Source organism: Peromyscus maniculatus, chromosome 8 (genome assembly GCF_049852395.1).
Source record: "Peromyscus maniculatus bairdii isolate BWxNUB_F1_BW_parent chromosome 8, HU_Pman_BW_mat_3.1, whole genome shotgun sequence".
Taxonomy (NCBI): domain Eukaryota; kingdom Metazoa; phylum Chordata; class Mammalia; order Rodentia; family Cricetidae; genus Peromyscus; species Peromyscus maniculatus.
In genome coordinates this window covers 92,280,906-92,308,206 of record NC_134859.1, presented here as the reverse complement: position 1 = coordinate 92,308,206, position 27,301 = coordinate 92,280,906, and the positions used below count along the sequence as shown (strand labels likewise).

Below are 27,301 nucleotides of genomic sequence, written 5' to 3'. Positions count from 1 at the left end.
TTCCTAGCAACACATGGTGGCTCACAACGCTCTATAATGAGATCTGGTGCCCTCTTCTGGCCTGCAGGCATACATGCAGACATTACACTGTATACATGAAAAATAAATAAATCTAAAAACAAAAACAAAAACAAAAATTGAGGGCTGGGAAAAAGCTCAAGAGTGTTTGCAGCCAAGCCTGAGTTTGAACCCCAGGACCAACATACAGGAGAGAACTGACTCAGGCAAGCTGTCCTCTGAATACCACTCATTTATCACAGCATTGTCCCCCACTAAATAATAGTAATAATAATCATAAAAAGATGAACTTGAGAAAGTATATATTAATGATATTAATTTAATATCAATTAAAAACCACAATTGTTAATGTTAATAGAAAGTAATTGTTCCTGGTTTAAGGTCTGAGCTCCTTGGATTCCCAGACTGTCCACCATCAACGAGCTGCCATTTACAGATGTTTCCTTACAAAAGCCCCAAAACATGATGACCTCATGTGTGAGGCGTGGACACCTTTCCGCAGGCACTGGGCAGGAGAGGCTTGCTGTATTTGCACTGAATCCAGACTCGGTACATGGTCAGCTGTTTGCCTCGGTTCACCTGCAAGCGCCGATCCACCAGGTTCTGCACCTTCTCCAGACCCGCAGCGGTGAAGAGCGCATGAAGCTCATCTGGTTTGGAAAGAGCAGATGTTTACGGATTTCCCTCTGGAGAAAGGGCAGTTTGCTGATGACTTTCCATGGTAACGGGAGCTTTGCGACAACACAGTCAGTGCTTGTCAAGAGGCCTCGGCAGCACTGGCTACTCACTCCTGCAGTGACAGTTTGGCAATGGCAGGTCTAGGTCTGGGTACCAAAGCCCTTGAGGAGGAAGGCCTGCAATGGGGAGGAGTTTTAAGAAGGCGAAAGCTACAGGATGTGCTTTTGTGCTCATGTGTATGTGGGTGCGTATGCACGTGGAGGTCAGAGGACACCCTTGACCTGGCCTGGAACATACCAAGGAGGGTAGAATGGCTTGTTAGCAGGCCCCAGGGATCCTCCTGTCTCCTTTCCCAGTGCTGGGATTACAAGCACACGTCTCCATGCCACTAGTTCAGCTTTTTATTTTTTTATTAATCAATTAATTTCCAGCCCAGTCAGTTTCCCCTCCCTTCCTCCTCTTCTCCCAGGCCCTCTCTACTAGTCCAGTTTTTAAAAAGCCCCCAAGGGCCCTCCAAACACTGTAAAGTTACATGAGCGACTGTGAGATGGCTCAGCAGTTAAAGCACTGGCTGTTCTTCCAGAGGATCCAGATCCAGTTCCCAGCCCCCACACCGAGGCTCAGAACATCTGCACAACTCTAGTTCCAGGACCTCCAACATCCTCTTCTGGCCTCTGAGGGCACCAGGCATGCATGTGGTACACAGACATACATGCAGGCAAAAGGAACACATAAAATAAAAATAAACCTTAAAAAACAAAAAAAGCATAACCAATGGGGGTGAAGGAAGCCTGTAACACCAGTAGTCGGCAAGGTGATAGAGGAGGGCTGCAAGTTCAAGGTCAGCTTGGGATACACAGGGAGACTTGTTTCAAAAGAGCAACAACCCCCAACACAAAAACTACAGGCAAAAATTGACATGTTTTTGCGGACAACTTTCAATGCTATGTAGCCGAAGGCTCAGTATATGTGTGACTGGACAAAGGGCCCAAGAATATTTCTAACGTGCTGGTGGAGGGTGAAGCCTGTGACCGGGCAGACTACAGAGCAGGTCCAGGTCACCTGGAGCCAAGGGACGACGAAGACTCACCCGCACAGCTGTACCGCAGCACAGCCTGGTGCAGAGGGCAGGTTCCCACTGTGGACAGCACAAGCGAAAGGAGAGCAGCTGACCTGGGTCAGCACCAGCCAGGTGTCGGGACAGCGACAGCTCAGGGGGGTAACGGGCAGTGTAGAGACCAGGGACTTAGAAAGGGAGGTAACCGTCTACCTGAGCTGGCGTACCACCTGCCTTTAGCACGGATAAAGAACACCATCCATACCTTGTGTGAAGAAGTAGACTCTGGTGCCATCACCCCTCACATAGAAATTCCCAGAGAGACACTGACCTAAGTTACATGACAAAAACAGATACATTAATACATTGAGAAAAAATAAAAAGTTTTCTTATTTTTCAAGCTTCTATATATGGGCTGTACCTGAATGAATTTATCTGTACCATGGAGCCGATGGAGTCCAGGGGTGTGAGATTCCCTGGATTAGAGAGTTATGGAAGTTGTGAGCTGTCAGATGTGGGTGCTGGGAACTGAACCCAGGTCCTATGCAAGAGCAGTAAGTGCTCTTAACAGCTGAGACCTCTCTCCAGTCCCTGGAGTACTTTGAATTTCATCACTTTAGCAAATGTGCAACAGGCTAAGTGTGGTGGTTCATACTTATAATCCCAGTATTTAGTACTAAGTGTGGTGGTTCATACTTATAATCCCAGTACTTGGGAGGCTCAGGCAGGACTGGCATTGAGTTCCAGGCCATCCAGGATAGAGTGAGACTCCATCTCAACTCCCAGCACCTTCCTGTCAACACTAGGCATTCAGAAACCCAGATGTACATTTTGGTGACACATGATACTTCACAGGAACTTGCAATTTCCTATAAAGGCACAGCACTTCAGCAAAGAGCAGCACCATGGGGGGGAAAAATAGCATTAGATTATAATGTGATTCCCAGCTGAGTTCTAGACTGCTGCCCCCCCCCACAGTCAGCCTAGAAATTCTGTTCAAAGGAAAACAATAACCAATGTAACTGACTCTCAACTAAACTAGCCTGGCTCCCTCTTAGGTCCACAAACACACCTGTGAGAACTCACTGTTTTCAAGCCGACAACCCTTCCTTTCTGCTCATCCCTCCAGTCTTACAACCTGCATGCAATTCCTCTACATGTTCTCAACAGTTTACATATAATAACATTTACTTCCTCCCAGTGAACTTTTATTCAAACAATCAGGGTTAAAATGATCATCTGCACATTGATTATATCACCTAGAAATACAGACTAGAAACCTCTCCAAAACCAACTGTGGGAACCATCTTAAAGCTAGCATCCCTTATCCACAGGCACTCAATTTACAAGGCTTTGTTTATACCTACGTTACACCAGCAGAGCTTCTTCAAAGACTAATGAACTGAATCAATATTAGGGCGCTTGTTTTTTTGAGACAGGGTTTCTCTGTGTAGCCCTGGCTGTCCTGGAACTTGCTCTGTAGACCAGGCTAGTCTCGAACTCAGATATCTACCTGCCTCTACCTCTGAGAGCTGGGATTAAAAGCATGTGCCACCACTGCCTGGCTGCAATTTGTATTTTTATCATAAATGGAAGCATCTCGCTCTTTCCTTGAACTGGGTAGCAACAGGGTTGAGAAGAATTATCTTTTTACTTTTATTTCCATGAACTTTTGTTTATTGGTCATTTACATACACTCTTCTGTGAACTGTTAGTTTTTTTGGGTGGGTTATGGATCTTTTCCTTATCAAGTTCATAACAGCCCCTTGACAAACACAAATATTAAGACTTTATCTGTTCTCAACACTGAAAATGTCTTCTTACCCTGCCACCTGCTGACTAACTTGTTTTTTGGTGCTGAGGGCACTGCACATACTAGGAAGGACTTTACTATGAGCTAAACTCCCAGGCAGGCCCCTCAAACTTAAACCATTCCTGTGTCCTGGGAACAACCAGAGACTTTAACATGCCCAAGTGTTCTGCTACTGAGCTATGTATCTAACTCTCTTGATTTTACTTTAACTTCTGATAAGGCCTAGGATTCATGAAAATATTGTCTCTTAGCTGTCCAAATGCTAGAATTAAAGACATGCACCACCAAGCCTGATTGTCTTTTAACTTGTTATGAACTTGAAAAGATTGTCTTTTCATTTTATATTTTCCCTTTAAAAAAATATATATGTACACGTACACACACACGTACACACACACGTACACACACACACACACACACACACACATTACTTTATGTTATGGATGTTTTTGTCGCAGTGTGCACGTACTTCTAAAATTAACTTTGCCCTTGGAGACCAGAACTGAACATCACATCTCTCAGAACAGAAAGTTGTGTGCCACCATGTGGTGCCTGGAACCAAACCTGGGCCCTTTGGAGAGCAGCCAGTACTTTTAACCACTGAACCAATTCTCCAGCCCTTTTTCATGTTTTATTAAGAAAAACAACAAAAATTTATTTATTTTATGTGCATGTGCGAGCGTGCTCCTGACTGTATGTAATGGTTACCACACGTGTGTAGGAACTCGTGGAGACAAGAAGAGGGCATCTGGCCCCCTGGAACTGCCACATGGGTGGTGGGGACCAAAACACAGCTCCTCTGCAAGAACAAGTGTTTGTAACTGCTGAGCCATCTCCCCAGCCCCTTTGTTAAAAGACATACTGTCAATGCATATACTGGGCAGGAACTCAGTGTGTTTTTGAGGAGGGCCTTGAACTTCTGATCCCCATGCTTCTGCATCCCAAGTATTGAGATTACAGGCGTATACAGTCCTGCTCAGCTATTCCACATTTATTAAAATGATTTATAAATTAAGTACTTCTAAAATTAACTTTGCTAAAGTGGCTATTATGGTTAAAAGACTATAATACCCAGATTAGACCAACCTCTTCATATTTTCTCTCTCACTCTCTCTTTTTGAGGCAGGTTTTTCTCTGTGTAGCCCTGGCTGTCCTGGAACTCACACAGTAGACCAGGCTGTCCTTGAATTTAGAGATCCACCTGCTGAGCGCTGGGAATAAAGGCTGGGGCCACCACCACCCGCTTATTTTCTTAAAACAAACAAACAAACAAACAAACAAACAAACAAACAAACACAAACCCATCGCCTTTCAGATAGGCAGTGGTGGCACATGGCTTTAATCCTAGCACTCGGGAGGCAGAGGCTGGTGGACCTCTTTGAGTGCAAGGCTAGCCAGGTCTACACATAGAGAAACCCTGTCTTGAAAAACCAAAACCCAAACCCAATACCCACCTTTCTACTACGTTTAGTCTGATTGGCAAACTCATTTTTTTACTTAAGTGGCAAAGTATCTTTGGAAAATAAACTTATTTGAGACAGGTCCTGTAGCTGAGGACAACCTTGAACTACTGACCCTCCTGCCTCTACCTCCTAAGCACTGGGATGAGAGGTGTATACACTGTTTTTATGTCATTTGAGGGATCAAAACAGGGCTTTATGTATCTAAGTAGGCACTTGGGCTGTCTAGTTTTATGTCAATTTGACACAAGCTATAGATATCTGATAGGAGGGAATCTCAATTAAGAAAACGCCTCCCCTAGCACTCAGGAGGCAGAGGCAGGTGGATCTCTGTGAGTTCAAGGCCAGTCTGGGCTACAGAGTGAGTTCCAGGAAAGGTGCAAAACTACACAGAGAAACCCTGTCTCGGAAAAAAAAAAAAAAAAAAAAAAAGAAAGAAAGAAAATGCCTCCATAAGATCAGGCTCTAAATCAGGTGTGGTGGTACATGCATTTAATCCCATGGATTTTCTTAATTTGTGATTGATGGGTGAGGGGCCAGCCCATTGTGGGTGGGGCCATCCCTGGATATGTGGTCCTGGGTTCTATAAGGAAGCAGGCTGAGCAAGCCACAAGGAGCAAGCAGCACCCCTCCATGGCCTCTGCATCTGCTCCTGCCTCCAAGTTGAGGCCCTGTTTGAGCTCCTGTCCTGACTTCCATGATGAACAGCACTGTGGACATGTTAAGCCAAATAAACTCTTTCCTATCCAACTTGCTTTTTGGTCATGGTGTTTAATAGCAGCACAGAAACCCTAACCAAGGAAGTGCTCAACCCAATGAGCTATACTATGCCTTAGCCCCCACACACTCTTACATTTTTTTTTGTAGACAGTATGGTACTGTGTAGTACTGGCTGACTTGGAACTTACCACCAGGTGGACTTGAACTCAAGAGATCTTCCTGACTCTGCCTCCTGAGTACTCGGATTAAAGTCGTATGCCACCAAGCCTAGCCATATGTATATATTGATTGGGTTTTCAAGACAGGGTTTCTCTGTGTAGCTCTGGCTATTCTGGAACTTGCTTTGTAGACCAAGCTGGCCTTGAACTCACAGAGATCCACCTGCCTCCCAAGTATTGGGATTAAAGGAGTGTGCTATCATCAGCTGGCATTTTTATATATTTAAAAAAATTTATGTATATTTTGCTTACATGTGTATCTCTGTACAATATGCATGCCTGGTGCCTGCTGAGGCCAGAAAAGAGCATCAGATCCCCTGGAACTGGAGTTAGTTGAGACATGCCATGGGGTACTGGAAATTGAACCTAGGTTTTCTCTAAGAACAGCACTGATTCAGCTCTCCATACATACCTTTTTTAAACCGAAGCTGAGCCATGTCATAGCGGCCGTAGTCTCGAAGAAGCATCATCCCTCCAGGCTTCAGGAGTCTGCTTAGCCTGTTGATAGCTTTCTGCATCCTGCAGGGCAGCAAGGAATGAAGCTTAAGTCTCCCTAAGGATGGCATTTCCTCCCCTATAGCACAAACCCCAAACCAACACACTTGCTAACTCTGACATCAATAGTAAAAGCCAGCCCTACGTGTCACATGGTGGTGGATATTCCAAGCACTAAGTGGAGCTCACTTCCTCCTGGCCCCGTGACCGCCACACCTGCCATGTGCTCCTGTAGCTCTCTGGGAGCCCTGACCACACAGTGTAGGGAATACCCATGACTCATCTGTCCCAAACTCTGATCAACTATGTCTTTCTGTTGAATGAAAAACTCTCCTTCAGAATTTAAAGTTGTTGGTGTGATGATGGTACATGCTTGCTACCCCAGCTCTTGGGAGGCTGAGGCAGGAGGACGGAGTCAAAGGAGTCAAAGTGTGCTGTGCTCTTAACTGCTGAGCCATCTCTCCAGACCCCACAAAACATTTCAAAGTCTTACCACACTCCTGTGAGGTCAGAACTTTATTGCTAATCTAGAGGAAAATCGGGCTACCTCAGTTAGGCAATGTCATTAGCTCCCAACAGGGAAAGCAGCAGCCAGTCCACAGCCAGCAGGCAGAGGTTACAGGCTGAAACAGAAGGTGGACGCCAACACTACAGTTCTGTGGCTTCTTATGTCTATCAGACGTGAGGAAACCCTTTCTATTTCGGGCATAACTGGAGTTTAAGGTCTTCACATTAAAGTTTCTTCTCAGGCAGGCTATTGGTTAAGGGACCTAAAACTTACTTGTCTGGAACAATTGCTGAAAGAACAAATATAAGGACAATGACATCAAGACTGTGGTCGGGCACTGGGTAACTTTGATCTTCATTACACAGATCATGAATGAAGGCGAAACATCGAGAAGGATCATATTCTGGATTTGTCTGCAGAGGTGGAGAGATAAATTGGTCAGAAAGGTGGACACAGCACAAAGAGAAGCTGACCTTGTTTCAGATGCCACTACTGTTACTCCCAGCTGAAGAACTGACTTCTAGTCACCATGAAGAGGTTTTCCAGGGCACCCAGAGTGTAAGAATCAGAATTAGTCATGGTACGGACCACACTAGTGGAAGCCCATGAACTGTGGACTGGTGGCTGTGGAGCCCCCATGGGACTAGACTAGGCCCTCTGGACACAGAAGATGGTTGTTTGGCTCAAACTGTTTTGGGGGGCACCCAGGCAGGGGGATCGGGATCTGTCCTTGGTGCATGGGCAGGCTTCTGGAAATCTAGTGCCTGTGGTGTGACACCTTACACAGCCTTGGTGCAGTGGGAAGGGGCTTGGACCTGCCTAGGTTCAGTGAGCTGGGCTCTGCTGACTCCCCATGGGAGACCTCGATTTCGGGGATGTGGGGATGCTGGGTGGCTTGGGAAAGAGGGCGGGGGTGGGAGGAAGGAGGGGGGGATCTGTGGATAACATGAGGAGTGAGTAGAAAATTTCTTAATAAAGAAAAATAAAAGAAAATAAAAAACAAACAAAACAAAACAAACAAAAAAATTAGTCATGGTGCATGCTTGAAATTCTAGCACTTGAGAAGCAGAGAAGGATCAGGAAGGCTCACACAGCAAGCTCAAGGTCATCATGAGGTACACGAGACAGGACAAACATGTTTGGAGATGGGGCTGCAGAGATGCCTCAGCAGTTCAGAGCACAGCACACTGCTCTTGCAGAGGACCTGAATCTGATTCCCAGCACTCACACAGGCAGCTCACAAATGCCTGTAACTCCAGTTCCAGAGAATCCAATGCCTCTGGTCCCGCTGACATACTCACACATACACATAACTTAAAATTTTTACATAGATCTAGATGCCCAAGTTCATTCTTGCCTGGCTCTGTATTCCAGGCTGCTTCGCTAACTTTCTAAACTTTCAGGCCACAGTAACAGAGTTAATGAACCAAGTTTTAGGAGATCCTCCTTCCCTTTAATTAGTGGAGATTACCGCAGGAGTCACGGTACTTACCCTGACCAGTTCAACAGCAGTGGCAGAAAAATCACAGCAGTACACAAAGAGGTTTGGGTCACTGAGGCAGGCAGAAAACAACAATAATTAGGACACAAACTGGATCATGTCGGTTCTCTTTACAGAGAAGCAAAGTCAAACGACAAAGAATACCATTCACTCAATGCACCTATCAGTCACAACACCCAGCATGCTGGTTAGAATTCTGTGATCTTTGTCTTCTTTTAGGTCCTGTGCATATGGCTAATACTAAGTTTATCAAACCATCAGTAAGAAACCCTGTCACTTCTAAGCAAATATCACATCAAGTGGGTTCCAGTAATCTTACCTAAATGGCACAGCCATAGTAGTTAAAGGTGCCTGCAGCACAATCATGAAGACCAGAGTTCAGATCCCAGCACCTACGCAATTACAGAGAGGTTGAAACACTCTCATTTGAAGAGTTACTGAGACTCTGACATCAATTGCTCCTCCAGAGCTCAGAGAGAAACATCTTTTAGGCCCCTCAGAGGAAGGCATCACAGATTAGCACTGCAGCTGGTGTTAACTCTAATTTCACTAAACATTAAACTAAACCCACCCCTAAGTGAGCAACAGAGCCATCTAAATCCCACATAACTCATGCTTCCAGGAGCAAACTCTCACTTTTCCTCTTTGCTGTCCTGCAAATCTGACAATATACTTACTTGTTAGTTTGTAAAATTGGAAAGACTGTATTTCCTACACCACAACCAACCTGCAGACAGAAACAAACCATTAGTCCCAAAAGTACTTCATTAAAACCCCCTTCCCACCTTCTTCTTTTTTAAAGAGTCCAGGCTGGTATATCACTTATGGTTTTTCTGCCACAGCCTCCCAAGTGCTGGGGTTTTAAGAACTGTACTAGTAAAAGTACAGTGACCAGAACTGAAAAGAACCCATGGCATTTCCTTATCCCTCATGGACTATAATTACAGAGGATAGTAAAAGGCAAGAACACAGGCTTTCACTGGCTGAAGAAAGCTGATCAAAAAAAAACATGGGTTAGTTTTACTTTCTGAGTTCTAGCAGAAGGCCCCATAGATAACTATTTTCCTAATGAACTTCACTATACTACTATTAGAAAGATGGACTGCGTGGTCTCTGTGATCTCCATGGCCAGCAGAGACAATCTGGGAGGCGAGAAGCCAGTTCAGTTCAACACCACCAAGTAGCTGGTGTTGCTTCAAACTTTGGGAGTCTGACCCTGAGTGATTTATTTTAGGCATATCTAAGCACAGCACAACTGGGTGGAAACTTTTCTGGTGACAATCCCACATGCACAATAAAGCTACATAAATCTCTGTGAGAAACAAAGTAAGCTAAATAAAGATCCAACATGAGTACATTGAAACTCTTTGTAAAGTACACACGACACCTTAAAGATGAGTGAGAAAAACAAGCTCACCACAAGGGTCAGGGAAGGCTCAGCGGGAGTCACGATGCTATTAACTACTTCTGCTCCCAGCCTTCTGGGCTGGTAACAGACACTGCCTTCCTCCCCTTGAAGGAACAACCCTGAATGCCAACATTCCAGGTTCCTCTAGTGCTTATCTGTTAGCATAAGGACCCCCTTGCCTCTACAACAGGCTGGGTTGAAACATCTGCATAGAAACACTGTGCTAAATATAGTGTTTTCTGCAGCAATAAAAACTAAATATTTACCAGAGGGCTATGTGGCAGACACACTTCTTAGCCATTTTACATATACCACCTCAAAGTTCCTTACAGCTACGAGACCAAGAGGCTCCCAATGCTCTAGGTGGGACATGGGCTATGGGATATCTCACAGGAGGTAATAAGGATGAGCTAAGTGGTGAAGGGCCTGCCTGCCGTGTGAGGACTTGGGTTCAATTGCCAGCATGCCCCATTGCATTAGACTTAATTCCAAGTAGTACTAGCTGTAGAAGCAGCTTCCAGTGAAGTTGGTACACACTATTTATTTGTGCACCTCCCTTGTAGGACCTGCCTAGGCATCTTCCCAGTTTAAAAAAAAAAAAGGAGAAACAATAAATAAATGAACATGGAGATGATTCCAGGCTGACATGAGGCTCAAATCTAGCCTGCTTCAACAGAAAGACGACAATCTGGGTTATCCTTTCTAGTCTTACTTTGCATATAAAATGGCCATCCTCACTAACTCCACTATTAGGAAAATACAAAGTTACCTCAAGTATTCGGTAGGTGGCTGAGGATCCAGGAAATTCATCAGCACACATTTCTAGGTGCCCGAGCTTCTGAATTACAGTCTCTTCCACAAGAGGCAGCTGAGTTTCACATCCCTGGCTGGTACAAGAACACCCGTGCTGCTCTGTTATCAAGCCAGGCCCATCCTGGCTGCTTCCGCATTTAGAGACCTCACTCTTCTGCCTCTCCAAGGGTAAATCCGTCAGGTGATCGTGGTTAGGTGCCAGTTCAGGGAATTCAGTAAAGAGCCAGTGTCTATCCTTGAAAAATCCATTTTCATGAATTTTGTAGAAGTCATTCCAGTATTTATGGGCATTGACTTCATAATCAACTGTAAATAGTAAGAAAGAATTTTAAGAATCAGTCTCAAATGTTTTATTTATATCTAATGTCAATTGTCCTGTTTTATCAAATGTCACTTTATTCTAAAAGTATCCTTAAGAATTAGTCTTGCTGGGCGGTGGTGGTGCATGCTTTTAATCCCAGCACTCGGGAGGCAGAGGCAGGGGTATCTCTATGAGTTTGAGGCCAGCCTGGTCTACAGAGCGAGTTCCAGGACAGCCAGGGCTACACAGAGAAACCCTGTCTCAAAAACAAACAAAGAGTCATTCTTAGAACTGAACACCTTCTCAGGTAATTGTCTTGTTACCCATCTATCATACATTAATGCCACTCACTTTTCATTCCCAGGGTTCCCAGCTTCTGGTAGAACCGTCACACAGGTTTAGCTACCTATCATTTTCCTTCTACATCTTTGGATGGCCCTCCACTACAGGAATATTGTGAAATTAAGCAAACCCCTCAAACCACACACACACACCACACCCAAAAATCTAATTATTCTTGGTTTCAAGGTTCTATTTGTCAGGGATAAACAGATCCTTTGTTATCTGTGGTAATTATTTTCCCTTGTAAATTTTTTATTTATAAACTAAATGTCTCAGGTCCTTTGGACATTTGTATAAATTCAATGACTATCATCTATGCAACTCTTTGGAAGGTATGTTCTTGCTTTTTAGAATGTGGAGGCCAGGACCAAATCAAGATTACTAATGAACACTAGAAATGGAAAAACAGCTAATAGCAAACTAGATGATGCAAAACTCCTTTCCTGAAGTAAGAGTTTAGATGAGCTGGAGGAGAGACTAGTAAGTAAGTGTGGGCTGTTTCTTGGCTTTTTGCCAACATGAAAACCCTGACTTGAATGAATGAAAGAATAAAAAACGGGATTCCACCACTGACTGCTTACCTCTAGGCAAAGCACTTAATGCCCTGTGGTCCAAGTGTAATTTTTTTTTTTTTTTTTGAAGACAAGATCACCCTGTTGCCCAGGATGGTCTCCAATTCAGTGATCCTCCTGCCTCAGCCTCCCACGCAGCTGAGTCTATAGGTATGCACCACTGTACTTGGCTAACCGGTTCTTTAACTGTAAAAAGAGGATATTGGGCTACATGATTTTCAAAATTTCTTTCAACTCTATGTTGCTTTATCTAGTTTTTGTCAAACAACGAGGGCGCCTATCTTGCAACTGGAATACATACATATGCATATTTGACACAAGGTCTCATGTAGCCCAGGCTGGACTGGAACTCTACATAGCAAGGATGATATTGACCCTACTTGTCCTCCGGCCTCTACCTTGCTAGAGACATCACTTCTACATCCTAGGAGGTACATGCCTAGTCTGTACTGGGACCTTACTACTATACAGAAACTCTTTCAGTTTTACTTTCAAATGCCTCTTAGAAACAGAGCCAACCAGTTTTAGTTTTAGAGATATTTTATAATGAAATTATTCTTGTCTTCAGGAAGGGCCTCTTTTTTTTTCTTTGACCAGATTCATTTCCACTCAGCTACACTCATCTTTCTTTGGCAGAAGTCCCAAATTCCCAAACTTGTTACCTCAGGAAAAGATGTATCAGCCATTAATCCTCTCCTCCAACAGTATTTAGGATCTGACCACATCAATCTAGCTCTAATGGAAACTCCCCAGCAGAACGTCAACTGTAGAAGCTACGCTAAACTGAAGGAACGACTGTGTGGTTGCCACAGGCCAGCCACGTCAACATGATCTAAAAACGCAGATACCAGAAAATAAAACAAGAGCGGTTCACCTCCGAAAACAAACCGCCAAGACCTAGAAAACCCAACCCCAAGGTCCACCAAGATTTTCTTAGAAAGCAGCCCCTTCGCCTCCTGGCTCGTCCCCTCCCCGTCCGGTTGGTTCTATGCCGAGTTCTTCACCAGGCCAGTAGTGACAAGGGATCCTGGTGGCCGCACTTCTTTCTTCCCCTCCTGGAGACGCGTCCTGCACTGGCGGCTGTGGATGCCACCGAGGGAAACACCGAGCGCACCTTGCTTCTCCGGGCACACCCGCTGGGAACTGTTCTCCTGCACTTTCCTCTCCGCCGCCGCGGCCTGCTCCTCTGACCACTCCACATTGTCCCTGCGGAAACCAAACAGGCAGAGCTTAGAGCCCTCATGTGCCGGCTGCGGCCCGGGAAGTCGCTGGCGCGGGAACTTCTGTCCCCGGGAGGCGAGAGCCGGGCCTCCAAGGGGCGGGGCAGTTACCAGGCATTGTAGTGGAAGACCCGCGCCGGGTCGCTCAGGAACCGGTTCCCGAACTGCCGTCTTTTCCCGTCCTGGGTCTCCGGCACGCCTTCAGGGGAGGACGCCGCCATGACACCGGAGACGGAAGCACCCTTCTTTTCCATAACGCAAGGACTTCCGGTGGACCACGCCCCCTCCCGGAAGCAGCGGTGTCTGCGCGGGAAAAGCGGGAGGCGGGGCGGGGCGGGGCGGGGCGAGTCGCGAGGCGCTTGACGGAAGCCCTCGCCGGGGAGCTGGGGAGCTGGGGAGGCAGCAGCCGAGTTGGCTGGATTCCAGGAGTCATTCGGTGCAGACGGTGATGGGCGTGCAGGACCGGGAGGAAGTGAGAGCCCGTCCCCTTGAGCCCAGTCCAGGGCTCGAACCCCAGCAGGCTCCTCCAGGAAGGCCTTGACTGTGAGGAGACAGGGTAGCCGACTCACAGGGGCTGACAGCCAGCAAGACCACAGTCGGCCCGGAGGCAAGGCGTGTGTGCGAAGTGGGTTCTGAGAGCAAAGACATGGTCACATTTAAAAGGAATATATACATGACCACACCTTTTAGAAACAGGCTTAACTGGCATAGTAAAGATCGTAATACATGCATACACAGTTTGTAATATGTATACAATATTCAATTTATTATGCATATATGATCAATACCTTTAATCTAATGGTAGATCATGGCATATAGTCTATAATTGTGCATTTTCAGACTTATATTTCTATTTAAGTTTTCCCCCTTTATGTGTATGGGTGTTTTGCCTGCATGTATGTCTGCACACCACATGCGTGCAATGCCCATGGAGGCCTGAAGAGGGCACTGGATCCCCTGGAACCCTGGAACTGGTGTTAACAGATGCTTGTGAAATCACCATGTGGGTGCTGGGAATCAAACCCTAGGTCCTCTAGAAGAGCAGCAAGTGCCCTTAACTGCTGAACAATATCTCCAGCCTCTATCATTTTAATTCCTAAATTTTAATTTTTTTTTCTTTCCTGAAACTCTGTAGACCAGGCTGGCCTCAACTCAGGTCTTCCTGCCTCTGCCTCCCTGGTGCTGGGATTAAAGGCATGCACCACCATGCCTAGCTACAATTTTAATTTTTTTTCTTGTTTACTTGTTTTGAAGCAGAGTCTCTACCCCAGGATGACCTAGAATTTACTTTGTAGCCCAGGCTGGCCTTTAAATCATGATGATCTTACCTTATTGTCTCAAGTGTTAGGATGGTTTTGTCAAATAATTTGTTTTAAAGGTTTTGGACACATATATATTGTAGGTTGGGCACATTCCTCTGTAGCCTTCTACCCTCCCTTTTCTCGGTCCTCCTCATTCCCTTTAGTCTCCTTTGTTTCTACTTCATGCCCTATATCCATACAGGAACAAACTGACTCTTAAAAGAATCTCGTAGAAAGCATGCTGTCAATATAAGGATGGCTGAGAAGACTCCAAGTGCTGACTACTTGGAGTGAAGGAAGGAGTTTTTAGTCAGTGGAGGTAGACATAGCCCATGATATTCATTCTATGGAATGAAGGACATAGTGAAGACCGCAGTCTTCCCATGGGAACATGCTCTAAGCCCTTCCTAATCATGAAGATAAAGACACGAGAACAAAAAGACAGTCAAGGACATGTATTTTATATTTATGTGTGTGCGTGCGTGTGTGTGTGTGTGTGTGTGTGTGTGTGTGTGTGTGACATGATCAAGTGAGCATGTGGAGGTTAGAGAACAGCTAGCTGGAGGTAGTTTTCTCTTTCTACCATGTGAGTACTGGGGATTAAACTTGGTCGCCAGGCTTGGTGGCAAGCACCTCTACCCACTGAGTTGTCTCACCAACCCCAAGAGCATGTGTTCTGTTTGAAGACAAAAAATATGTCATTCAACCTCACAGCATCTCGAAAGACTCTGAACAGGAACCCATTTCCAAAGAGCAAGGACAATGTCCAAGGCTGGCTGTGTGTAGTTAGAGCAGTTGACTTCACATTTCTAAAGATCATTTTTATTGCATTTGTTTAGTGTGTGTGCACATATGTGTGCACACACATGCCACAGTGCACCTATGGAGATCAGTGACAACTTGCTGGAGTGGGCTGTCTGCTGCCATGTGCGTTCTGGGGTCTAATTCAGGTCCTTAGGCTTGGTGGCGAGCCGCTTTACCTGCTGAGCCATCCTACCAGCCCAGTGATATCTATTTTATTTTTGTTTTGAGACAGGGTCTGTGTAATTCTGCCTGGCCTCAAGCTTGCTATGCAGATCAGGCTGGCCTCAAACTCTGAGATCTGTCTGTCTCTACCTCTCAAGTACTGGGATTAAAGGTATACACCACCACATCCAGCTACACTTATTTTTTTTATAGCATGTTCTTCAAGAGCCAAAAAACTTCATTAAAAAATATTAGAGATCACATTCAACAATCCTACTATATAACTTTTATGAGTGCAGAAAGCTCATTGTCCTTTAACTTGAAGTTCCACTAAGTGAGCCATTTGAAACCTGTGGCTGTTGGTGTGTGTGTGTGTGTGTGTGTGTGTGTGTGTGTGTGTGTGTGTGTGCGCGCGCGCGCTCGCTCGCAATTGTGTTTTAATTCTTATTTTCTTCTTCTTCTTCTTCTTCTTCTTCTTCTTCTTCTTCTTCTTCTTCTTCTTCTTCTTCTTTTCTTCTTCTTCTTCTTCTTCAAGAGGGTTTCTGTGTGTAGCCCTGGCTGTGTGGAACTAGACCACGCTGGCCTCAAACTCAGAGATCTGCCTGCCTCTGCCCTCTGAGTGCTGGGATCAAAGGTGTGCGCCACTACGCCTGGCTAATTCTTTTTGAGACTATAATATAATTACATCACTTTCCTCTTCCCTCATCTCCTCCCATTACGTTCTTTCAAACACATGGCCTTTGAAGATGGGCCAGTGTCTGACTGTGTAGCCCAGGCTAGCTTCAAATGTTGGACTCCCTGCCTTGTTTAACCTTGCCAGTGCTGGGATTACAACCAAGCATCTCCAAATGTTCTAACTATTCTAAACTTGAGTTTTAAAAAACTATTTTCTTTTAAAATTTTTAGTGTGTGTGTGTAGGTCAGAAGGATATCAGGTCACCTTGAGCTGGCGTTATAGGCAGTTGTGAGCTGCCTGATATGGGTTGATGGGAGTCAAACCCAGGTCTTACAACAACAGCAGCCTGTGCTCTTAAACACTGAGCCATCTCTCCAGCCTTCTAAATGAGTTCACACATTGCATTTTGCTGGCCTGTATAACTTATTTTTCTTCGGTGTTTGAAAATCTTTTTCTTTTTTTTTTCAAGACAGGGTTGCCCTGTGTAGCCTTGCCTGTCCTGTAGACCAGGCTGGCCTCCAACTCAGGGATCTCTGTCTTCCAAGTGCTGGGATTAAAGGCCTGTGCCACCATGGCCAGGCTCATCTAACATTTTTTGAAAGGCGTTTGGAAGACATGGCTGCAAGGTTTCTCCTGTGGTACATTGAGAATTGTGTTTCAGAGGAGCCAGGGGCCCTTTTCGGGGAGAGCAAAGAGCACTCCCTTACTCAGTGGATGCATTCAATACTTGTAAAGGCCCAGGGCAATTCAGGAGAAGTTGTCCTGGGTGTTACCCAGGCAGGGCAGTTAATCATTCCATGCTCCCTCTGCCTCCAGCTACAGACAGTGTGAATTCTGGGCCATTGGGCATGAGCTGTGGCCTAAGAGCCTCCAAGGAAGAGTCCTGGGGTCTCAGAGCACAGGCAGCTTTTGAGCTGCTGAAGATTTGTACAAACTGATTTAACAACCTCTTTTTGTTTTTGTTTTTTCTCTCTTTCATTTTTTTCTTCTAGTTTTAGTGTTTTGAGACAGGGTGTTACTATGTAGCTCTGGCTGTCCTGGAACTTATTATGTAAACCAGGCCGGCCTTGAACTCACAGAAATCCCCCTGCCTCTGCTGCTAGCCTCCTGAGTGCTGGGATTAAAGGCATGAACCACGGTAACTGGTTTCTTTTTTCTTTGTTTCTTGTATGCTAGCAAGTGCTTTTCCACTGAGTTACTGCTCCAGCCCTGTTTGTTTGTTTGTTTTTGGCACTCTAATTTTTTTACATGTTTATTTTGTTTGTGCGTGTGTGTGTACATTGCTGTGGGTGCCAGTGTGCAAAGTTCTGTGTAGAGTGTAGAGAACCTCCTATAGGAGTTGGTTCTCTCCTACCACCATGTAGGTTCTGGGGATTGAACTCAGACTGCCAGACGTGGCGGCAAGTGCCCTGACCTGCTGAGGCATCTGGCCAGGCCCTTTGTCTCAGTCAGGGTTCTATTGCTGTGGAGAGACAGTGGTAACTCTTACAAGAGAAGGCATTTTACAGTTCAGAGGTTTAGTCCATTCTCATCATGACAGGGAGAATGGTGGCATGCAGGCAGACGTGGTGCTGGAGAAGTAGCTGTTGAGTTCTCCATCCAGATTGGCAGGTAGCAGGAGGAGTTCTCAAAGGCTTGAGGTTTTGAAACCCCAAGGCCCACCCCCAGTGACACACTTCCTTCAACAAGACCACACCTACTCCAACAAGGCCTTACATCCTAATCCCTCTCAAGTAGTGCCATTCCCTGATGGCCAAGCATTCAATTATGAGCCTATGGGGGCCGTTCCTATTCAAACCACCACACCGTTTGTGTTTCTTTAGACAAGGTCTTGCTATAGCCCTGCGTGACCTGAGACATGAGAGTTCTGTCATCTGTCTCCTAAGTGTTGGGCATGTGTTACCACTCCTGGCTTCATTTTTCCTTATTAAAAAATAACTACAGTCAGGCATGGTGGCACACAGGGTGGCCTTTAATCCCTGCACTTGGGAGACAGAGGCAGGTGGATCTGTGAGTTCAAGGCCAGCCTGGTCTACAAAGCTAGTTCCAGGACAGCCAAGGCTACACAAAGAAACCCTGTCTCAAAAAACAAAAGTATGTAGAATATTTAGAAGATATTAAAAAAATGCTATGCTGTGGAATAATTCTTCTGTACACTGTGAAAATGTGTTGCTCTCAGTGTTAATAAAAAGCTGATTGGCTGATAGCTAGGCAGCATTTTGGGGCAGAGAGAATGCTGGGAAGAAGAAGGGCGGAGTCAGAGGAGATGTGAGCCAGATGCAGAGGAAGCGGAATGTGTAGAAAATTAGGTAACAAGCCACGAGCCATATAGTAGAATTTAGATAAGAAATATGGGTTAATTTAAGTTGTAAGAACTAGTTAGTAACAAACCTAAGATATCAGCTGAGCATTTATAATTAATACTAAGCCTCTGTGTGGTTATTGGGGGTGGCTGCTGAGACACAGGGAAACTTTGCCTACAGTGCTATATCTCATTTGGTCCACCACTGATTTATCAACACTTTGATATTTTCCTAGTCTTTCCATTAATTTGTTTACATAGATAACTGAGTTGGGGGTACTGACTTGAGGTGGTCTATGTAGCCCAGGCTGACTTGGAACTTGAGATCCTCCTGCCTCCATTGAGTGATGGGGTCATACCCATGTTGCCACATCTATGCCCCTAGCCATGTCTTAAGCACCTTTTATCTTATTTTAACTTAATAAAAAGTTTGGGGAAATATTTCATTGCTTGAAACATCACTTTAACGAACTTCTGGTCTTATTTTGGATAACGGTAACATAATTTATTGACAGTTCAGCTACTTTAAGTTTCTTGCTGTTAAAAATTCAGTCTGGCTATAGTGGTGTGCACTTTTAGTCCATCTGCTTAGGAAGCCAAAGTAGGAAGATTGCTTAAGTCTGGAATGAAAGGCTAGCCTGGGCAACACAGTGAGACCCTATCTATTAAACATTCTACATGATAAGAATCTTTGTAACTTACTTTGTATATTCATGATTATCTTTAGGGTTAATTTCTAGAAATGGCACTGATGTGACGATTTCCTCTGAACTGGGACTTTCCCTCCTGGAGGAAGGAAGGAAGCTGCTAAGACACAGGAAGCTTAGGAAACAGAAAACTCACATTCCACTTCTCCTGGGTTATAGCCCCAAACAGCTTCTGGGAGAGAGGAGTCATCTCTGGTAACACTGCCTGAAAGATGGGCAAGGAACTCTAGGGATGCAGCTTTCGTGGGTCCTTACTCATGCTGGGTGGGCTTTTCAGTGATGCAGTTGCTAAGAGTCACCCACGCAATTCCTCACTCACGCGCCTGTAAGTAGCTCCAATAAACTTACTGATTCATCAGATGGAATGGCTTTGGTCATGTCTGTCCCTATCCGGGCTGACTAGATGTCTGTTCTCATCTGTCCTGAAAAAGTCACCAGCAGGCATTGCTGAGCCACTGGTTACAATCAGATCTGTTTCTAAGCCCTGTGGAAGTCAGGGGTTCAGTCTGCTCAGAGCTGGATAGTAGAACAGGGTCTGGCACTCTGCATGCAATTCAGCACGTTGGTGAGCGAATGGTATAACTGTCCCCGTAGGTATCACAACAGAGAGATGTCGGTTGATACTGCCACCTGCATTGTACAACAGGGTAACAGGGAGATGGGACTGCTGCACAATTTACATTTTTCCCATCAGAAATATTTAAAAGTATCTTGTCTTGTTATGTCACTGATCCAAAGAAACACTGCAGTAATTCTAATATTTTGGGTGCTATCTTTTCAGACAGGACCTCATGTAGTCTAGGCTAGTCCCAAATTTGTCACATTGCAGTACGATCTTGAACTCTTTTTTTGTCTCTACTTCCAAAGTGCTGGGATTACAGGCATGTACCACTATGCCTAACACATAATTTGGCATCCAAATTCTATATTCCTAGACACATAGCTATATAAAAATATTTTCTCAAAGTTACTAATTTTACTTTCTGGTTAGAAAATATGGCTACTTATGGATGTCTTCCCAAAAATTATAACTATAAAGAATAGCTAATATTTATTTTTTAATTTAAAAATTATGATTATTTATGTAGTTACTTTTTATTTACTTACCGAACATCCAAGAGGTCAGGAGGTTTTGTCCTACCATATTGATTCTGGGGATTGAACTCGGGTTATTGTTAAAGCCATAGTCAGTCAATATCCTCAGAGAACTGAGGATAGATTATTTAATTATCCTTAACAATTTTATAATAAGTTAGTAGCTTTCATAAGACTAGGACTTTATGTTCCATCCCTGTTAGGTTATGATTTTGGCCAGGCGGTGGTGGCACACACCTTTAATTCCAGCACTCGGGAGGCAGAGGCAGAGGCAGGCGGATCTCTGAGTTAGAGTCTAGCCTATTCTACAGAGCAAGATCCAGAGAAACCCAGTCTTGAAAAAAAAATTTTTTTGTTTGAATTAAAGTTCTTCTAGTGTTAAAATAAAACTTTTAATCATAGATACAGTCCATAGAGAGACTAGTAACTTTACTGATCTTTTTATAGTGCACCATGAATGAAAATGGGCTTAGTAAAGAAACAAAATAGCTACATGGGTTAAAAGGGAAAAAGTTTATTCCAAACTGCCAAGGCTGTCTCCTAGGAAAGCAAGTAGCGACTGGAAAGATTTTCAGGGTTAAATGGGAAGGAGAGAAAGGGGACTTGTGAGAAGTGACTGAGGGAGCCTAGAGATAAGTCAGTAAGCACCACAGTCATATGTTAATGAAGGGCCACAGTTCCTCTTGCCACAGATGAGAATGACTCCCTTTTTAGCAAGCAGAGACTTTCTTCAAGCCCCTGAAGGAATGGGGGCTTTTGCCTAAATGCCTGACATTGGGAAAAGGACTTTCTTGGGGGCCCAGACACACCATTATAGAATGTTGCAGTTTTTTTGTATAGCTTACTCTATACAAATAGCTAAAGCTTAAAGTGAGTAATGATGAAGCTAAATAAATATTATTACTGTGAACTTGAGTAGACCTTAGGAATTTATAAATTATGCTTATCAAATATATGCTGTGGAATAACCCTTCTGCACACTGTGAAAATGTGTTGCTCTCATTGTTAATAAAGAGCTGATTGGCCGATAGCTAGGCAGGATTTTCAGGGCAGAGAGAATGCTGGGAAGGAGAAGGGCAGAGTCTGAAGAGTCCTGAGAGACGCAGAGAAAAGCAAATGAATGTGCTGTGTTGAGAGAAGGTACAGTCACATGGGTAGATAATATAGGTTAATTTAAAATATAAGAGTTAGCTAGTAACCAGCCTGAGCTATCAGCTGAGCATTTATAATTAATAATAAGTCTCTGAGTGGTTATTTGGGAGCAGCTGCTGAGAAACAGAGAAACTCCACCTACAAATATGCCTTATCAAACATATGTTACTTATCTAATTTTTTTAGCAACTTGGTGTTAAACAGTTAGCAAAGACATAAGTAGTTAGACATACATCTTAAATCAACTTTTGTTAATCTGAATAGACCTTTATAACCTCAAAAGTTTATCATCATATACAATATATTCTAAACCAGGGTTGAATCACTTATATAGTATGTTGTAGCAAATATAACCTTAAATTTTTATCATCAAACAAAAAATCCATACCAATCCAAAATATTTGAGACTTGTTGCTTCCTTAGTTTAAAGAGATACAATGATAAACAGAGAACTCATTTGGACCAAGAAGTTTTATAATTGTTGCTTTATGTCATGTGGTCATCTTAAGATGATGAAGTCACATGGCATGTACTCTTTTTTTTTTTCCTTATTTGCTGGCCTCGAACTCACAGAGATCTGCCTGTCTCTGCCTCCTGAGTGCTGGGATTAAAGGCGTGTACCACTACTGCCCAGCTCTCTTACTATATTTTCATTTGTTATGTTTTGTTGTTATCTCTTAGAAGCCTTTTCTTTTCTAATGAGAGAAAGGAAGTGGATCTGGATGGAAGGGAACTGGGAGGAGTAGAGGCAGGGGAAACTAATTAGGACATATTTAATGAGAAAAGAAAGGGAGGGAGAAAAGAAGGAAGAGAGAGAAAAAGAAGGAAAGACAGACAGGAAGGAAGGAAGAGAAAGAAAGAAAGGAAAGAAAGAAAGAAAGAGAGAGAGAGAGGAAGAAAGAAAGAAAGAAAGAAAGAAAGAAAGAAAGAAAAAGAAAGAAAGGAAGAAAGAAAAGAAAAAAAAGAAAGAAAGAATTATTGGGCTCAATTGATCCTCCTGCCTCAGCTCTTAAGTAGTTAGGCATATAGGCATGTGCCAATGTGCCTAGATGGTGAACAGATTTGGATTTTTGTCCTAAGCATTGCCTCTAGAGTCTTGTACATGCTAAGTAAATGCTCCACCACCAAGCCATGTCCCCAGCTAGCCTTTTGAATACTCAAGGTAGGTAACAAAATTATTTCAAGGCAGTTTCAGTAAATGGTTTTGGAGGCCCTTACAGTGTTCATTGCCTTTTCTTGGCATTTTGTAGTTTTATATTGTAGCCTGACATGGTGGCATACAGGAGGACTGGGCATGCAAAGTAGAATGAACATACAGCTCATGATGAGGATCCTTCTGAAGAAACAACACAAACTCTTCACACAGTCCTCCGTTTTCAACAGTGTTGAATGTGTCTTTTACATCTGGTCTGAGGTAGGGTCTCTTACGTAGCTAGCCTAGACTGACTTTGAACTCCTGCAATCCTTCTGCCCCAGCTTCCCAGTGAGTTGGACTTACAGGTGTGTGTGTGCTGCCATGCTTGGTTCCTTCTTTCTCTTCTGGATCAGGTTATTTTCTAGAACAATGGCTAAAGAATCTGGCCTGCATAGTGATTGGGATGGTCTTAACAACACTCCTCCAAAACAGTTTCATAGAAAATCCTTGCAGAGAGTTGATACCTTTTGTCAACTTTGGATGAGAATTAGCGAAGAGCTGGGTATGATGGCACACAGCTGTAATCCTAGCTCTTGGGGGTCAGAAGCATGAGGGCTGCTGTAAATTCTCCATACACATGTGATCTAGAAAGTGATTTCCAGGTCAGCCAGGGTTACAGAGGGAGGGCGGGCAGGGGGAAGGCAAGAGGATCCATATGAATTAATGCGATTTCAGATGTAGCTCAGTTGGCAGAGTGCTTGCCCGGCATTCATGAAGCCCTGGTTTTGACACCCAACACCACATAAACTGGCCATGGTGGGGTACACTTGTTATCTCCACACTCCTGCCACTCAGAAGAAAAGAGGATCAGGAATCCAAGGCCATCATTGCCTGTTTATCAAACCTGAAGCTAGCCTGGGCTAAATGAGCGCCCCCCACGGGGGGGGGGGTCGGCAGAGGAAATAAAATACCTTTGTCATCCTGATAATAGAGCAAAAGGTTAAAGCAGATTTAGTGTTTGCAGAATCCCAAAGTTGTGTGCCTCCCTTTGGTAAACTGTCAAAACCCACAGAATGCCGGAAGAAGAGCTACAAAAGGGGGTCTAAGAAGAACAAGAACGACACACAAATGTTTTTAACAATTTTTTTTTTCAGAGCTGAGGACCGAAGCCAGGGCCTTGTGCTTGCTAGGCAAGTGCTCTACCACTGAGCTGAATCCCCAACCCCGTTTTTAATAATTTAAAAAAATTTTATTTTATGTGCATTGGTGTTTTGCCTGCATGTATGTCTGTGTGAGGGTGCCAGATCTTGGAGTTATAGACAGCTGTGAGCTGCCATGTGGATGCTGGACATTGAACTTGGGTCCCCTGGAAGAGCAGCCAGTGCTGTTAACTGCTGAGCCATTTCTCCAGTCCCCCACTTACTTATTTTTAAGGTGGTAAATTCTATAGTTATGTAGCAAGAATCTGAAGAGTTCTTATTAATAAAAAGGAACCTGGAGCTGAGTATTGGGGTGAATGCTGAAAGATCAGAGAAGCAGAACAAGCCACAGCCACCTCACTTTGCCAGTTCCTCAGCTGATCCCGTTTCCTCAGACTGGATGCCTCTTAGTTCTCATCCAAACGGATCTCAGCTGAACTGCTGCTCAAAAGCCTAAAAGCTTAACCAGGCTAGTTCCTTATCCTCACACATTAAATACCTTTCTGCTTTCTGCCATCAGTTCCTAGGATTAAAGGCTCACTTTCTGGGATTAAAGGCGTGAGTCACCATGCTTGGCTGTATCCTTGAACACACAGAGATCCAGGTAGATCTCTGCCTCTGGAATGCTAGGATTAAAGGCGTGTGCTACCACTGCCTAACCTCTATGTTTAATATTGTGGCTGTTCTGTTCTCTGACCCCAGGTAAGTTTATTGGTGTGCACAATATTTCGGGGAACATAATACCACCACACAGTTGTGTTTTTGCTTTTTTTTTTTTTTTTTTCCCAAGACAGAGTATCTCTGTGTAGCTTTTGCCTGTCCTGAATCTTGCTCTGTAGCCCAGGCTGGCCTCAAACTCACAGAGATCCGCCTGGCTCTGCCTTCCAAGTGCTGGGATTAATGGGGGTGTGCTACCACCGCCTGGCTACAGTTTTATCACAATAAAAATCTTGACATTCCAGCATGAAGAGGTAGCTCAGTGGACAAAATGCTTGCTGTATAAGCATGACGACCTTAGTTCCAACCCCTAGGATCCATGTAGAAATTTGAGGGCAGTAGTGTTTAACATTGAGTTGGAGATGGAGACAGGTAGATTCTGGAGTCTAGCAGAAATGTTGAATTCCAGGTTCAGTGAGAAACCCTGACTCAAAAAGCAAAGGGGAGAAGTGATTTCGGAAGATGCCTTGACATCAACCTCTAGGCTCCACATGCACCAGCATGGTCAAGAACACCCCAGTGAACTCACACATGTACACACTTGCAAAAATAGCACATGCACATGCACAAAACAAGATACTATGATACCTCCACAAATTTGAAATATAGTTATGTGTATATTTGTTTTTTTTTCCCTTGAGACAGGGTTTCTCTGTGTATCTCTAGCTGTCCTGGAACTCGCCCTGTAGCCCAGGCTGGCCTAGAACTCAGAGATCCATTTGCCTTTGCCTCCCAAGTGCTGGTATTAAAGGCCTGCGCCACCGCCGCCGCCGCCGCCGCCGCCGCCGCCGCCGCCGCCGCCCAGTTATGTGTGTCTTTAATGTAATGAGTGAGATCTATTATTTGCAGGAGCAATCCAAGTGAAAGTTGTGCCTTAGGAATTCCTAAATTTCACAGAGGTTCTTCGTGGTGGGGGTGGAGGGCATGCTGGTGCTATTCCCTGCAGCTGCCATCCTCTGATGGGGGGGTCTGTCACAAACATTCAAAACCCATCTCATTTACAGTCACCCCAAACTCAAATGCTTCTTGCAGGGAGGGCCCTTAGAAACCCCTTTCTGCTGCTGTCTTGGCTGTTTTAAGCTGAGTGGGAGTGGCAGGGAGAAACTGGCTCTAATAACAGGGTAACTGCTTTTAGCTAGCAAAGATCTGGGAAAGAGAAACCGTGGGAAGAGAAGCCATTCTATGATTTAAAGGTTTTTACTGGATGGAATCCAAAAGATGTCAAATTTTCCACCTGCTAAGACTGTAGTAGATAAAAGCAAGAAATCATAATTTTGATAACTATGGAAAGCAGTTTTCGAAGAGTTGTTTAGAAAATGTAGACATTTCATTGCCGAAATCCCCTGAAACCTTTCCGCTTCCTTTTCCTTCCTGTCTCCAGGTCACACTCACTGAAGTCTGATGGGGAAGATAATCCAGAATTGCCGGAGGAGTTTCTGTTCGCATAGGCATCATGCAAGCGCAAGTCTTTAGGGGAAAGCAGCTCTTGGCAGACATTCCAGGACCACGTGTACGTAGAAAAGGTGTTATAAAAGGACTCATTGTTGGTTTCGATCCCAATCAAATCCCCTCGGATCTTTTTCCAGAGATTCAGCATTTCTTTCCGGTGCTCAAGCGCAATTCCTAAGTTATAGGTGTCCGTGGCTCTCTTGACCTGCACCGAAAGGACAGGTAATTAACTTAGTGGAGTTACCTTAACGATCTTTGATTTATAAACCATAATCATTGGTGACGTGAGAGTCACACATGTGAAGATCACTGAGACTACATATGGGGTAGCATGGGACTTATGAGCTAGGAGTTGGTGGAAATCAAAATGTATCACTTGAAAGCCAGGCATGGTGGCGCACACCTTTAATCCCAGCACTCAGGAGGCAGAGGCAGGCGGAGCTCTGGGAGTTTGGGACCAGCCCGGTTTCCATAGTGAGTTCCAGGAGAGAAGTGTGGAGCCAAGCTGGGATATATAGGTATGGGGTTCAGGCCGAGACAGGGAGAGTCAGCTGGGAGAAGATGCTGAGCTGAGGAAATCCTTAAGGATATGAAGGCTGAGGCATCAAGGGGTTATGGGAAGGAGTCCCAGGAAGAAGAGGCCTCATAAACAAGTGCTTGAAGACAATAAACAGCCTGGACTTGGCAGGGGAGCTGGAGCACCTTGGTGTTACCAGAGCGTCCGTCCATCCGTCCGTCGGGGTTAAAGTGAGAGGAGGGAGGAGTGATGGAGGAGTCACTGAAGGTTCAGTGTAGTGGAGGAGAGCCCTTGGTAGAAAGCACGCGGTGGGAGCAGTTTCTGAGGGAAGTGAGATAAATTCCTCAGCTGAGCAGAGCAGAAAACGCTGCCGCCCCTGGAGGGGAAGCCTTGGTGACCAGGGCTGGCCTTGACGTTTTTTTGTGCAGCGCAGCATAGGCTGCCCTTCAGCTTGTAACACTATTGCTTTTTCCACCTTTAGGGTGCTACTTGGAAGCATTTATTGCACCCATCCTTCTTGGCCTCCAGAACTGGGACTCAAACCTAGGGCTTTGTCTGTGCTAGGCAAGATCGCTACCAACTGAACTGTACCTTCAACTCAAGCATTTTCCTTTAAACAGGACAATGACGTGTTTGGATCTTCATGTTAGATCATTTAGTAGCTGTGTGGAAAATGGCTGGGATAGCAGATTAGAGGCTGTTGTCCAAGCAAGTCTTACGGAAGGACTCAACTCAGGCAGAGAGAACAGGGATTGAGTGAAGGGAACAGACTTGGAAAGCTTCCCAGAATGAGTTGGACTAGATTTGGTGACTGGTGGAGGTAAGGAGGAAGAAGGAGGAGGGAGGAGGAGGAGGAGGAGGAGGAGGAGGAGGAGGAGGAGGAGGAGGAGGAGGAGGAAAGCAATGTTCAGGGTGCCCCCTGGCCTTCTAGCTTCAGTGACTGAGTAAATGGTGGTTTCAA

General features: G+C 44.7%; 2 protein-coding genes across 8 annotated transcripts in view; both read right to left on the bottom strand.

The window, feature by feature from the left end:
- Window positions 1–319: 319 nt before the first annotated feature.
- On the bottom strand, window positions 320–13,370 carry Mettl2a (methyltransferase 2A, tRNA N3-cytidine). Of its 2 annotated transcripts, XM_006970531.4 has the most exons (9): window positions 13,236–13,370; window positions 13,019–13,110; window positions 10,646–10,995; window positions 9,146–9,195; window positions 8,460–8,520; window positions 7,241–7,380; window positions 6,377–6,483; window positions 2,019–2,084; window positions 320–668 (listed from the first exon to the last, which is right to left on the bottom strand). In XM_006970531.4, exons 1-9 carry the CDS (start codon window positions 13,343–13,345, stop codon window positions 490–492), a joined length of 1,155 nt encoding a protein of 384 aa, XP_006970593.3. In that variant the 5' UTR covers window positions 13,346–13,370; the 3' UTR covers window positions 320–489. The 2 variants fall into 2 exon arrangements, with proteins under 2 accessions (XP_006970593.3, XP_042138896.1); XM_042282962.2 differs by lacking the exon at window positions 2,019–2,084.
- Window positions 13,371–25,552: 12,182 nt separating this feature from the next.
- The window catches only part of Efcab3 (EF-hand calcium binding domain 3), a 419,664-nt gene continuing 417,915 nt past the window's right edge, over window positions 25,553–27,301 (bottom strand). For all 6 annotated transcript variants that reach the window (XM_076543522.1, XM_042282956.2, XM_042282960.2 and 3 more), the window contains one exon: window positions 25,553–26,028. In XM_076543522.1, coding sequence (XP_076399637.1) covers window positions 25,702–26,028 — 327 coding nt within the window. In that variant the 3' untranslated portion in view covers window positions 25,553–25,701. The remainder of the gene's footprint in view (window positions 26,029–27,301) is intronic.

Bases quoted from the DNA above. Each gene is read 5' to 3' on its own strand.
- Mettl2a (XM_006970531.4), bottom strand. From the start codon at position 13,345: ATGGCGGCGTCCTCCCCTGAAGGCGTGCCGGAGACCCAGGACGGGAAA. The intron at 9,196-10,645 runs GTAACTTTGTAT...TTCTGTCTGCAG, and splicing joins CCACCTACCGAATACTTGAG to GTTGGTTGTGGTGTAGGAAA. The intron at 6,484-7,240 runs GTAAGTTTTAGG...GCTGCCCTGCAG, and splicing joins TCAGCAATTGTTCCAGACAA to GATGCAGAAAGCTATCAACA.